At 49.8% G+C, this 14,230-nt stretch overlaps 1 protein-coding gene across 1 annotated transcript in view; it reads right to left on the bottom strand.

The window, feature by feature from the left end:
• Abca3 (ATP binding cassette subfamily A member 3) overlaps positions 1 to 13,052 on the bottom strand; it is a 50,149-nt gene extending 37,097 nt beyond the window's left edge. Inside the window, exons 1-7 of the mRNA XM_026385276.2 lie at positions 12,885 to 13,052; positions 5,468 to 5,669; positions 4,571 to 4,701; positions 3,283 to 3,361; positions 2,905 to 3,169; positions 1,837 to 1,964; positions 1,011 to 1,176 (exon numbers count right to left, since the gene is read on the bottom strand). Of these exons, the coding sequence (XP_026241061.1) occupies positions 1,011 to 1,176; positions 1,837 to 1,964; positions 2,905 to 3,169; positions 3,283 to 3,361; positions 4,571 to 4,611 (679 nt within the window). The 5' untranslated portion in view covers positions 4,612 to 4,701; positions 5,468 to 5,669; positions 12,885 to 13,052. The remainder of the gene's footprint in view (positions 1 to 1,010; positions 1,177 to 1,836; positions 1,965 to 2,904; positions 3,170 to 3,282; positions 3,362 to 4,570; positions 4,702 to 5,467; positions 5,670 to 12,884) is intronic.
• Positions 13,053 to 14,230: the final 1,178 nt, after the last annotated feature.

The raw sequence follows: 14,230 nt of genomic DNA, 5'->3' as shown, positions 1-14,230 counted from the left end.
GTATTAGGACTTTTTCTTTGTTGGTAAACTTTGAGTTTGTACAGACTGAAATCTGTCTGTCCTTGCCTCAGATATACTTTTCTATTGCTTCCAGGCTTGAAATTTATCCCTGACAAGAAGGAAGAGATTAAGGCATTCCAACCCAGCATCTGGGACTCAGCAGCCAGCATCACTAGTGCTGAGAGTGAGTCTCTCCTGAGTCTCAGGTTTGGTAACATGGCTAGGGCCCCATTCTGGGGCCCCTCACACTCCACACCTTGCCTTGCCCATCTTAGTTTCTCTTCTGGATTTAAAATCTCGCCCTGGGCATTAACCTCTGGATGGGCCCTGACACCAGCAACAGGGGTCTCTAAATGCTGCTGCCCACGGGAAGATCCTGGCTGCCTGGTGCTGTGGATGACTGTGTTCTTCAGAACCCTTGGATCTCCACCCAGAACAGGTAGTCAGTCTTGGCCTGAGGGCTACATCTAACCCTGGGTCCTGGGTCTCAGCCACTCCTTGGTTCCAGAATATGGCCATGTTCAGTGGAGGCAAACATTCTCAGCTGCCGGCCAAAGCCACATGGTACAGACCACAACATGCACTGGGCGGGAGTCCGAGCAGCTTGGATCCAGCTTTTATACAAGTCACAGATTCAATGAAGCCATGGTTTGGAGACCTCCAAAAGCCTAGAGACTGCAGAGAAGGCCAGGAAGGGAAGGGACCTGTAAAACCAAGCCTTACAGAGCCTATTCAAACTGCAGTTTCTTAAAAACTGAGACATAAATGCCTCATTCAAGGGCACAGGTCTTTTGGGATACGGGAGAGAGCCCTGGCTCTTTCCACAGCTTATTGCAGCCTTTCAGAAGCCAATTTTACTGGGTATTTATTTTCTCCTCTTACAAACAAGAAGATTAACATTCCTTAGAAGTATTTCCGCAGAGAGATGAGAGGTAGGTTTACCCCCATGTAACTGTCATTACAGTTAGCAGCTCAGGGCTGGTAACGTGGCCCCTAAAAGTGCTTCTCACCAGGTTCCCCACCATCAGGGAATGCAGGTTCCCTTGGTCCTGGGTTTGGGAAAAGTGGAAAAAGGGAAGTGGTGTGCCAGCCCTCTGTCTCTTTCAGGAAGAAGTTGCCAGTTTGGGTCCACATGTAATTCCTTCGTGTGTAGCTGAAGCGTAGGTGATATTTCACCTGCAGAAACAAAGAGAACACCAACCGTTCTGCAGAGATAGGAACAGATACCTTAGGCCAATGAGGGTGAGTTCCTGAGCCTCTTACCACCAGGGCTGGCGTCACCAAGAACTCACCATGCCCTGCCGTGAAAATGCCCCAGTGGCTAGGATGTCAGAGGCTTGAAGGAGAGAGTAGTCCAGCTCAGCAGGGGCAAGGAACCCTGCAGGGCATCTCCAGAGTGTTCATAGTCACTCCTCTCTTTCCCTCTAGCAACATGAGTGCCATGTTGGACAGACATATCATTGATGGCCACCAATGTGGGATCATTGGAGGGCCACCAACATTGTGCAAGATGCTTCCCAGTCTTAATGACTTAAGGAAAGCAAACAGCTTCCTTTTTTCCCCCAAATAATACTTAACAGCTGCTACTTTCCCACCTACCCTGAATGCCTCTGTCCAACAGCCCTGGAGACCAGTAATGCATTTTATAAAATGGGAGAACGAGCAATGGCCAATGGGTGGGTAGACTTTCTAAACGGTTCTGTGGTGATAGGATTAAAAGTCAGTGGGGACTGGGTGGTGGCACTTGACTCAGAGTCTCATGTTTACTCCCAGGAAGATAAGCAGGCCATTCTAGGTGGAGTAGTGGCGAGGGAGCACCGGGGCCTGGGGCCTCACCGCCAGCGGCAGGGGCTCCTTGCTGTGGTTGGAGGCCAGCTGGAACACCACGGCAGCCAGTACATTGGAGGAGTGGTTGTCGTACCGAACGTAGTCCTCGAAGTCCTTCTCAGAGGGAAAGCCACGCACTGTGGACAGAGCAAGGAGCCCCTGGTTGCCCAATCGTCCCCTCTATCCCAGAAACCCAGGAGTGTCAGGCCATTGCAGATAAGAGATGGCAAACTGACAAAGCTCTAGGGCTCTACAAACCTTCCTTGAGACTCCGGTAGCTTTGTCTTGGCACAGAGACAGGCCACCGTAGATGGGCAGAACCTTTAGTCACTGGGCCCTGGGAGGTAGGCTCTCCTGCCATGGTTTTGAGGCAGGACTAGTCACTGAGGTGGCAGCAAAGCCAAGTCTCAAAAAACTGTCACAACCCTGGGCTGGGTCTGTAGTGAAGGGCAGCTTCTTTCTCTCATAACCACCGTGGCCCTAACAATTTTAGTGGAACTTTCTCTTTCTGAAATGATCTCTCCATCATCCCAACACTCGACAGAAGCAGCTTCCTGTAGTCGTTTGGTGGGAGCCAAGGAGCAGCCCCTAGCCAACCTCACCAGGCCACATGCCAGCAGGAGCACATGCCAGCAAGAGCAGGGGAAGGACAAAAGTCCCACTCCCAAGGGAAAGACCTCAAAAAAGGTGCCAGCACCGTTTCCTGGTGTTTCCCTCAATGGGCTCTCCAGTGACCTTTGCAGCTGTCCCCCAAAACCACATGCCAGAAAAGGTACGTTGTGCACAGACTCAAACTGCACTCTGCCCTCTGGCAATGGGGCTTTGCTGGGCTGAATCCACCCAAGCCCCTGCTACTACACCAGGTGTGGCTGCAAGGCTCTGGGTTCTGAGCCCTGCTGTATAATGAGAAATGGGTGCAGGGGAGCCAAGAGTTCAACGGGTGACACAGCCAATGAGAGGAGATGCTGAGCCACTCAGGCTGGGGCTCCTAACAGGGCTCTCTCCCAGGTGCTGGGGCTGAATCTATGGCTTGAGGTGACACATCGCAGGAATGCCTGGTGACTCCCGTGGTCTCACCTCTCATGTTGATCACTAGGGACTTTCTCACAGTCTCAGTGATGGTCTTGGCAGCCTCAGAGTGGGAAGGGATGTAGGCGAGCTCCCAGGTGTCCCCTGGCGGAGGGAAGGTGAAAAACAGGGGCAGCTCCTGGATGGACTGACCAGGGTAGACCGTAGCATTGGGCACATTTTCTGACTGGATCTTCAAACGAAGCCAAATCAGGATCCCAGAAAACAGTAAGGGCAGAAAGAGTTCCAGGATTGTCACTAGAACCTTCCGCTTCTAGAAGAGAAAGGACCACTGTGTTGATGACATGTGCTCCTCCCTGGAGGGCACCCTCGGATCCCTGCATCAGCTGAATGTTGGGGCCAGTCTTCCTCCAGGTCTGGACCCACCTGCAAGGTGTAGTTCTTCCACAGCAGGAGGGCCAGCTGCTGCAGCACCGCCATCCTCTCGCCACAGGGACGCCCAGCACTAGCCACCAACCAAAGACGAAATGCTTGGTGCACAATGGAAACACAAATCATGGGTGTCTGGGGAGACCCACAAACCCTCCACCTCCATGTCTCCTACCTTCTTTTGTGCTGCTTTTAACCCCAAACACACCCACAGACAGAGGTGCAAGGCTACCTTGACCTTGCTGTGTATCTAAGAGCCTGTGCTCTCCTGAGACCAGCCTGTTCCCTAACAGCACATGCTCTGTGTTCACTGCCACCGTGCGTGCTAGCCATTTTCTTATCAACACTACTCAGGTGGTCTTGTGATTGACCCATCATGTCCCACCCTCTATCTAGGACACCTGTGAAAACCTATAAAACTGTATAGGAAACCTAAAAATTGCTCAGTTTAAGTTTTTACATATGTCTCATATAAGGGGTGATGGAACATGAGCATTAATGTTCCATTGTCCTCTCTTGTCTTGAATCCAACAGGTTTTTTGTAAGTATTAGAATCTGAGCCTCATGACACAAGACCATCCATTTTGTCTGTACCACTTGTGAAAGAAAAAATGCACACAAGGAAATCCATCCCATGTTAAATAGGAATACAGTGTTCAAACCCAGCACATATAACTGTGGAAAAAGTCCACCCAAAGATTATCAAACACAAGTAAAAGCTAGGGTGTAGCTGAGTGTTAGAGCTCCTGCTCAGCATGCATGAGGCCCTGGACTCCATCTGGTACCACAACCAAAACAAAACTTCACCAGTGAGCAGAAACAAGAGCAGAGGTTTATAGACACCCCTCAGTTTAGATCAATTAATTTCACTGAATTTCAAATACAAGAAACAGAGGCTAAGCCCAAAGTCCATTAGACGTGAACCTGTTGGTGAAGTAGGTGGTCTGACTTAGCCCAGGTAGCGGCATGACACCCTTGTCAGAACTTCTTTCCTAAAGCTGAGGGCATTGAGGTGCGCAGACCCAGCCAGGCGGCGGGGGCAGGGGAGCTGTCCCCCTCCAGCACTGAGAGCTGCAGGCAAAAAGAGAGGAGCACTTCCTAGTGGAGAAAAGCCTCCAGTGACTCTCTCAGTGGATGAGGGGTTCAAGTTCAAGTTCAGCAAATTAGCACCACATTCTTGGCTAACACTAACCAAATGCCATCCTTCAGTTGTGTTAAGATAGTAGTGTACAAAGACAATTAGTAAACCAGTCATTAGTGAACACCAGCTAACACCATTACCAACATGGTCCCCAGAAGACTCCAGCGCACAAGGTGAGGCGTCATCTGCTTCTTAAAATGACCTGTTTTACTCTGGGCTTCATTCAGTTGGAAATCATTTCCATTAAGGCTCCTTTTTCACACTAAAAATTTTGCCTTTTTAAGGAAGATATAGTTGTTGGTGTCTAATACTATTCAGAGTTTATGCTCTCAAGGGTAGACAAGAAGTTATTTACAAATTAATTTAAAATATGACTTTTAATTAACTACCGGGATTTTACGTGGAGAATGCTACAATAGCTTAAATAGTATGAAGTGCTACTAAGTGGCAACTTAACAAATTACCCAAACTCTTTTAAAAAAAACGTAGTAAGGGCTGGAGTTGTAGCTCAGTGGTGGAAAACTTGCCTAGCATGTGCCAGGCCCTGGGTTCCATTCTCGGCACCAAAAAAAAAAAAAAAAAAAAAAATATATATATATATATATATATACACACACACACACACACACACACACACACACATATACACACACACACACACATACAATCAGGACGTGGAGGAACTGTCTTAAAATCAGACCATTAATAAAGTTTCAGTGATACAAGGGCATACACTGAAGCCTGTGATTTATGAAAGGCTTCCAGAAGTGACGGGGGGACAGTGCATTCCAGTCAAGGCCCATCCAGATGGGCAGCTGGTCTGGCTGAGTTGAAAATTCTTCCTCTATCAGGACAGGAATATAAAAAGGTCACAGTTAAAGAAGACTTCTGGACAGAGAAGTAGATTGCTTCCTTTTCTGGAAAAGTCTGGCCAAGAAAGGAAACATCCCCATGCTTACTGTTCCCCTCCAGGCCCAGGGCAGCAAGGGACTCACCACCCACCCTCCTATTCAGTCTACGGAGGCAGCACCAGAAACTGACCTGAGTCTTCTGGAGGCTGGCCGCAGGTCTTCCTCAGGGCTGCAGGAGAACTGGCTAGGCAGGGGCAGTGCTGCACAGAGGGCTCCGGGGCGGGGCCAGCAAGCCTTTGGGGTGCAGCGGGGCGGCCCTGGAGTGTGGAGGAGCTGAGGCCTTGCAGGACATCAGGAGGGACCCAGGACTAACGGGCATGACTCTCTGGCACCTTTGGGCAGATGGAGGGTAGTTGAGCAAAATTTGGACAATAATCATAAAACACCTCTTACCATGTTAGAGTAAGTGAGCAGAATGGATTGCCAGTGTGTTACTTCAAACAGAACAGCTCTGATAGCAAAGACCCAGGGATTTGGAACCCACAGGCCTTGGAAGGGAGGGGGCCTTGGCTCTCTCTGGTGCTTGAGGACATAAGTTTCTGTTTTCTATACTTTTACCCACTATGTTCTGATGGCATCCTTATGCAGCTTTGGCCCCTGGTACCACCCTTGATAGATGACTAAGCCAGGAGGAAGTACTCAGCTCAAGATCACGGTGCCAGGAGGCCGCTGGGACAGGCTGTGCTCCTTGGCCTGTTTTAACCCCCACACCTGTGCTCTTAGCCACTACACTCCTCCATTCCCTGAATCCTAAGGCAGTGAGCACCCTTCTAACACTATATCACTTCCAGAATGTCACCTTGAGAACAAGAGGGCAAAATTATCCCTTCAGTCCCCACAATTTACTCCTGCATCCCAGCACCCTGCTTGTTGCTCTTTGTCTGTGCCAGGCCTTATGTGCAGTCTCAGTGTCAGGTCTGCAGCTGTTCCTGCTGAGCAAAGGAATGTAGAGGAGGAGATCCCGGAATTGCAAAACCTGGAGAGCTATGTGGTTACGAAAGCTGATGCACACAGGGAAAGGAAGTGCTATAGGAAGTGCTCCCTATAGCACTCAACCCCATGGCAGCACAGAGTCCCAGAGGCAGTGACCGCCAAGACTAGGGCCCACAAAGCCCCAAAAGCCAGGCCAAGGCAGATATAGGGCTGGCCACTGGCAAAGCAACTACCTCATCCACCTGAAGTAGAACTCCTCTCTGAAGAGGGCTCACTTTGATCCTCCTGGGCCAGGAAGGGCAAGGCATACCCCGCCCTGCCCCACTAACAAGCTTATTTGCCTACTGTTAACACATTAAACATTACACAAGTCATTGAGTATTTCAGTGTTTGTTTTTTAGGTCACTAACTGAATGGGTATGGAGTGAGTGCATATTGTGGACTGCTAATTTCTGAGAACTCTTGGTGGCAGGTAGGATTCCTCTCAAAATGGTAATTCTCATAACTGTTGTTTAAGAGCTTCTGGCCATGCCGGGCATGAGCACCAGTGGGTGCCTCTGTTTGCCAGTAAGCTGGAGGAATCCCAAGCACTTTCACTTCTTCTTTTGCTTCCCCCCCCCCCCATTATGGACTTGAAGTTGTCATCCAATTTCTGTCTTCTTCTTCTGCTGCTTCTTTTATTTTTGTGTGTGCTGGGAATCAAACCCAAGGCCTGTACATGCCAGGTAAGTGCTCTACCGTTAGGCTAACTCCAGCACTGCCATCCAATTTCTAAATGACCATTTAAAAGACATTTTAAATCTGCATGTATGGAGCAGAATGTGTCAGTGCTTCTAGAGGAGCTGGTGGAGAGAGGGTCCATTCCGGTGCATGGATGGGGCCCCAGAGCAAGGCAGGGATCCGCCATGCCCTATGTTCCTCCATATCTCCAGCTCTGGTGCACCTCTCTCTGTGGCAGTCTGTCTGCACAGGCTTCAAGGAAAGGAGAGGGCCTCCATAAAGCCACATGCAAACCTCCCACAGCTTCCAAAGAGAGCTGACTACTATGGCTCTGCTTACCTTACCATACATATGCCACACAGGGGTGCCCTGGTGGGTGACACTGGCCACACACAGTGTTCTTCCTCCAAGGAGAAGTCCTACCTTGTCCTGCTTAAAATGCTTCTAGGAAAGCATTTCACTGTCAATATAGGAATCTGCAATAGTGAGTCAGCCAGGATCAAAGGTCTGTTGGCATGTACATTGAAGAAAGCATAATAGGTACTTCATGAGAGTCTGCTAGTGGAACTTGTGGCCTTCAGGATACACAGGACAAACAGCATTTATTCATCCATGAACATCTGCCAGGGGCTTACTCTATGATGGGCACTTGTACAAGGGCTAAGAATTTGCTAGTGAAAATGAGTGTTCTCAATCCAAGGAACTCACAATCCATAAATGCTTCTGTCTTATAACTGCTATAAATGAAGCTAGAACAGTACCACAGATTCTGGAGAAAACAATGACTTCTCTGTGTGATAATAAGACAGAGAGGGCAGAGAGAGACCAGTCTTGAGTTACTCATCAGGTAGGGTGGAGGTGGGGGGACTCCAGGATTATGGAGAAGTCAGGGCGAGTTGCTGTGAAAATTGAACATAGACATGGGGGTGGGAGTTGCAGGGAATGAGCCAAAAGGGGAAGCAGATCCAGCTTCATATCACCAAGGCCTTTGGTACTGCCCCAAAAGGGGGTAGGGGTGGTTCCCACATGATGTGACGTGGCAGGAAGATATGTGATTTTGTCCAGTCTTTTGCCTAGTACACAATCATTTCCGGGGGGGGAGGGAAGAGAGTACACATATTTGAATTTTTCTAATTCAATGGAATCTGCAGATGAAATGCGCAAACACCAATAAATATTCTTTAAATAAAGAGGGGAATGCTGCAGGCACATTTGGGGGGCATGGTCCCACCTGTGAACCCTACCAGTGGTCTCCAGAGGGGGAAAGTGAGACAATGCATGATAATGAAGGAATGCTCAAAAAGCTACTTGTGGGCTGGGGCTGGGGCTGAGTGGCAGAGCACTAGCTTAGCACATGTGAGGCACTGGGTTTGATCCTCAGCACCACATAAAAATAAATAAATAAAATAAAGGCATTGTGGGGGCTGGGATTGTAGCTTGGTGGTAGAATGTTTGCCTAGCATGCTAGAAGTACTGGTTTCGATTCTCAGCATCACATATAAATAAATAAAATAAAAAAGTCCATCAACAACTACATAAATAAATAAATAAAAATAATAAAGGCATGTGTCCGTCTACAACAAAAAAATTTTTTAAATGCTACTTGTATTTTTCTTTTCAAAATGAGGAGAAACTGGCTTTACTCATATTTAACATGTGGACGGGCCCTTGTGCTCATCCTGATGGAAGAGGAGCCTGTGACGTGTGGGGTGACGCGGGCCCTCACCCACAAGTTTACTTTAGCATCTCAGGATGTTGCAGTTCACATGCTTCAAGATATCATGGTTGTGGTTAATTAAAACAAACAAACAAACAAACAAAAACAAACCAAGGCACTTAAATAGTCAGAGCTTTACCATACTCTAGTGATCTGGGATGTAACCATGAATGTCTCTTGTGACAAAGTGGTTCACTGGCCAGCATGTAACTTAATTCTTCAAAGAGCCAAAGAATTAAAAGAGGTAAGGATATTTCTTTGTGAAATCTGGAAACTTTTAAAAAAGTAACAAATGGCTGTAGCAGTGTGTCATTTAGCTTTTTTCTTTTAAACAAACACATTCAAATCTGCTTCTTCAAGGAAAAGGTGACCATCTGTCAGAGTTATGGCTTTTCAACATAATCTGTGCCAAGAACAGAGTATTTATGAACACGGATGTCTGTAAAACATCCTGTGATCTGGATCATGAGTGGCCTCAGAGGCCTTTGGTTAAGACTAAGTCCCCAGGTTAGTATTATTGGGAAGTGGAACTTTAAGAGGTTTTTAGGCCAGTGGGGTGTGTCTTGAAGGATCAGACAGTGGGACCCCAGCCTTACTCTCTTTTGCTTCCTGGCCATGAGATGAACAGCTTTTCTATCATGTCTTCCTTATCACACAAGGGCCCCAAAGCAATGGGACCAATTATTTGAGTATGAAAGCTCTACAACTATTAGTCTAAATAAGCCTTTCCTTGAGGGGTGGTGAGGGGCTGGGCTTGTGGCTCAGCGGTAAAGCACTCGCCTCACATGTGTAAGGCCCTGGATTCGATCCTCAGCACCACGTAAAAAAAAATAAATAAAATAAATGTACATATAAAAAGAAAAGAAAATACTCTAAAAAAATAAGCCTTTCCTCCTTATAAATTGTTTTATCTCAGATATTTGTTATAGTAATGCAAAGCTGACTAGTAAACTAATATGTTTTCATAATTATGAGTTTATGTGCCAAGGATTCTAGAAGAATACCATCTACATAAACACAAGAGGAAACCTCAGAAACCAGAATCTCCACCTTCCCTGACAGCCCCTGAACAAACACCAGCCTAAATTCATCAAGGGTCTTTGCATGATTGGATGGATAATGGAACTGAAAAACAAGTACTCTGGGCTGGGGCTGTAGCTTGCCTAGCATGTGTGAGGCACTGGTTTGATTCTCAACACCACATAAAAAATAAATAAATAAAATAAACTTATTATGTCCAACTACAACTAAAAATACATTTTAAAAAACGCATTGTGTCCATCTACAACTAAAAAATAAAAATAAAAACAAGTACTCTGGCACAGAAGCACAGTCTATGTACCATGTTTATCTGTAAATGCCTTTAGAACTGGGACCTGAATCAAACCAGAACTTAGAACTAGGCCTTCAAATGTTAGGACTTAGTTTTAACCAAGCATTTACGAATGTGGACTTGATCACATGGCTTTCATGTTTACGAGCATGTTTCTATGATAGTTTCTGTACTGTTAATATGTTGGAGAAAATTTAATCATGTTGACTTCAGCTCTCAATCCTTTAATAGGTCCACATTTTTGGCTGAACACAGTGGCCTGGGAGGCTGAGGCAGAAGGATCGAAAGTTCGAAGCCAGCTTCAGCAACTTAGTGAGGCCCTAAGCAACTTAGTGATACCTGTCTCAAAAAATAAAAAGGGCTGGGGATGTGGCTCATAGGGTAAGCACCCCTGGGTTCAATCCCTGGTACTAAATAAATAAGAGGTCCACATGTTTGTATACTTCTATGTCCATGATATGTCAGGACAGTAGTAGATGGCCATCATTTATAATAAATGATATACACGAGGTTGCTCATTCAAATCCTTTCACACAGAAAAGTATTCAAGAAAAACACCTGAGGACAACAGTGGCCCTTGTGAAGATGAGGGAGGCACAAATCTATAGCCATTATATAGCCATTGTTTTCGAGCCCCAGAGGCTGGGTCTGACACTGTTGTGGTTTGCTCTGCAGGTCTAGGCCACTGGGGTGCACATTCACAGCCTCTTATTCTGTCCAGGGAGGGAGGCAGCACTCCCCTTAGGACCAGAAGCTCTTGGTAGGGGTCCACAGAGATTGTAAGCCAAATATGTGGCCCAAAGTGGGTTCTCAGGAGAGTTTCACAAAATCTGCATTGCTGCCTGCCTTCATCACCCTTGTGTCCATTCCCCAATCCAGCTGGCCTTTCTATCTTCCCAGGTGGAAGACATGAGGTAACAAGAATCCCCAGAGAGAAGTAACCATGGTTCTTCTGTAACAAGCAAGGCAGCAAGGAGCTCATTACATGGCTCCAACAAAGGTACCCATCTTCCTTTGCCTTGAGCCATTCAGGGGAACTGGCACTGCCTGCAGTGATAGGCCTTTCTCACCCCACACAGTGCCTCTGTCTGCTTGGAATATCACCCAACACATCTGGCTCTGAAGCCCTATCTAGCATTCCCCAGCCCACTTCTAGCCCCAGGCCCTCTGTGAAGCAGTCTCTGGTAAGCCTAGTGTAGGCGTTCTTCATTTTGGCTTCACAAGGGAGGCTTCCAAGGCCCACCCCCCAGAGTTTTGGGGCTCAGGAAGTTTCTGTGGGTGATTGTAATGTGCAGCCTGGGTTCAGACCTTCTGTTCCTGTTGAAGTCACCTTTCTTCCACCTCTGTACACCTGTGACACCTTTTCTGGGTGTGTCATGTGGCATTTATCTCATTCTGTCTTATGCCACAGTTACTTGTGAATAAATCATCTCTTTAATTCCATTCTAAGGTCCTCAAGAGCAGGTAACATAGAACCTTGCTTGTTACAGCAGTGATGGGCAGTCCCCAGAATTCTAGAATGTTGCCCCTGGATAGACTCATAGCAGAGGAGCTTTCTGCTATTGTAGGCAGAAGGGATGCAGGAGAAACTATAAATCCAGGACTCTGACTTAGGCCTTTTAGTTGAGGCTAAATCAAAACAGGTTCCCATGAGGCTACCTGGACATGTGCTGTGAAAGGGTAGACTTTTAAAAAAACTACTTGGAGCGACCCTCTTGTGCTCCAAAATGTCATCTGGTCAGAACAGTGGTAGATCACCTTAGAGAAGGAAAGATGTCATCCTGTTGGTCAGCTATAATAAGGGCTCAATTAAAAAAAATAAAAATAAAAAATAAAAAAAAACAACTCTTTAAGCAGTTAAAACTGTTAAGGGAGGAGATCCCTATGACATCCTTTTTTTTTTTTTTTTTTTTTTTTTTTTTTTTTTTTTTACTGATTCTCTACTTTCTCTCATGAGGCAACCTTTCTAAAACTGACTTAGTCTTTTCAAGTTTACCAAAGGTAGCCCCAAACCCTTCTTAATTAAACGATACGGTTGCTCAGGAGAACCGAATGGAATTCAACCCCTTAAATGCTGCCTGGGTGCCTTAGCCACTATATCCAGGAGCATTTCGTGAGTGCCTGTTAGGTGCCAGGAATGCAAACACCAGCAAGATCCATCCATGCTTCAAGGAGCTCCCAGACCAGGAGGCAAATGGGAAGACAAATACCCTCCAAGACAAGCCTCATTGGAGAAGAGGAGGAGGGGCATTCAGCATGCAGCGAGGCCACCTGCACCCTCCGGGGCTTGCCGCTTCTGGAAGCACCAGCACGCACAGACACACGGCCCGTCGCCTGCGCCGCTGGCTCCCTCCCCTGTCCTGTCCCACACACCCAGACGTCTCCAACTCCCACCCGTGACGGGGGACCCCTGAGCCCGCGTGAGACTCGCAGGCGGGGGCAGGTGAAGTAGGGCAGACTACCACATCGGAGGCACCCCAACCCACGTCGGGATTCGTCGAGACCCGCGGGGAGCGTGCGGCGGGCCTGCTCCGCCGCAGCCGGCATCGCCGGCGCAGAGAGGGCGGCGGCTGTCGGTCCACCTGCTGGGCCCGCCGCAAGCAGGATTCCGCAGCGGCCCCGGCTGCCCGAGCTCGTTCCTGTTCGCCGATCCTTGGGCAGCTCGCAGGACTGGGTCACACCCAGAGCTGCGGGCGCCGGGGAGGCGCACCTGCAAGATCCCGCGCGGGCGGTTGGGCGCGGCGGGCTGGGGCTGGGGCGAGGTCCGGGAGAGGCCGGGGCGCGGGCGGGAAGCCCCCGTAGCTGCGAGCCAGCGCGCGAGCGGCGGGTCCCGGCAGCACTCACCGACCCTCAGCGCCGGGGCGGCGGCGGCCGGCGCGCGGCCCTTTCGCAGGGTCCCCTCCCTCGGCCTCGCAGTTCCGCTCCAGCCTCGCAGGAGCAGCGGTAGCCGCGGTGACAGCCGCGAGGCTGCCCTGCGGGGAGGGGGCGCCTGTGACCGGCTACTGCTGACCAACGCACCGGGCCGCTCAAGCTCCAGCAGGGGGCGCGCTGGCTCGCGCGTGCGCAGGGGGCCAACCCTGCAGGTGCGGAGTCCGCCCCCGCCGCCTCAGCCCTCCCGATAGCGCGTCTGCGCAGTGTCCCGACCGGTAGTTCACGTCCGACAGGGGGCTCGCCGTATTGCGCGTGCGCCCTCAGAATTCCGCGCCTGTGTGGTGACCCGGCCATGGCACCTACGTCCGGCAGGGGGCGCGCGATTTCGCGCATTCGCAGTGGGCTACCCCCTGCGGATATGCGGCTCGCCTCAGGCCACCTCCTGAGTCTGCGCAGTGCCCAGCAGGGGGCGTGCGGCCGGACTTCTGAGTGCCCGGCTCCGCTAGGACGTGCAGGGCCGCCGACCCCACAAGAAGCGCTTTCGAGACACGCGTTTACACGCTGTTGAAGTAATCACGGCCGTTTTTCCAGTTCCCTTTCCTATGTCTCCTCCCGCCCTTCTTGTCACTGAGGGTCGAGTGGGGTCTCCTCAGGCAGGAGGGTCCCGGGGCAGGGGTCAATGGGGTCTTCTCGGGCGGGAGGGGACGTGGGTCCCAAGTCGCGGGGCGGGGGGCAGATCCCGAGCGTGGACGGCGGCGGCGCGGGGCCAACAGTCGAGGCCAGCGGGTCCCTAAGTGCCACCAGCCACACCCGGCGCGACGCCCGCGGTGAGTGAGGCGCGGACAAGACGGAGGCGCGCCAGGGGTAGCGTCGACCTCACATCCCCGACCCCGGCCCCCGGGGAGGAGGGACGAAGGGCGCGGCGGCCTCGTAGCTGTGGTGGTAACTCTCGCAGGGAAGCGAGGTCGGCCGGCATGGGCCCGGCGCGGGGCGCTCTCTCCCGGCCTCAGAGGGCCTGCAGAGGGGCGCTAGCAAGATGCTTGTTCAGCGGAGCTGTCACACTGACCTGGCCTCTGACCCGGTAGCTAGTTAGGCATGTCATTTTACCTTTCTGAATCCCAGTTTCCTATCTCTAAAGTCGAAATGGTAATATAGCAAACGGAAAGGTTTTGTTTTTCTTTGGCCTTTTCCCCCCGTGGGAGTCAGATGAGAACACGCAGGGTGGAGTGCTTATCACCAGGCCTGACGCTTACGTACTAAACAAGATGGGCACGCAGGGGAAGTGACAGCATTTATCTGGAGTGGACCATAAATGTGCT

Source organism: Urocitellus parryii, chromosome 9, assembly GCF_045843805.1.
Source record: "Urocitellus parryii isolate mUroPar1 chromosome 9, mUroPar1.hap1, whole genome shotgun sequence".
Taxonomy (NCBI): domain Eukaryota; kingdom Metazoa; phylum Chordata; class Mammalia; order Rodentia; family Sciuridae; genus Urocitellus; species Urocitellus parryii.
This window is presented reverse-complemented; position numbering and strand designations above follow the sequence as displayed.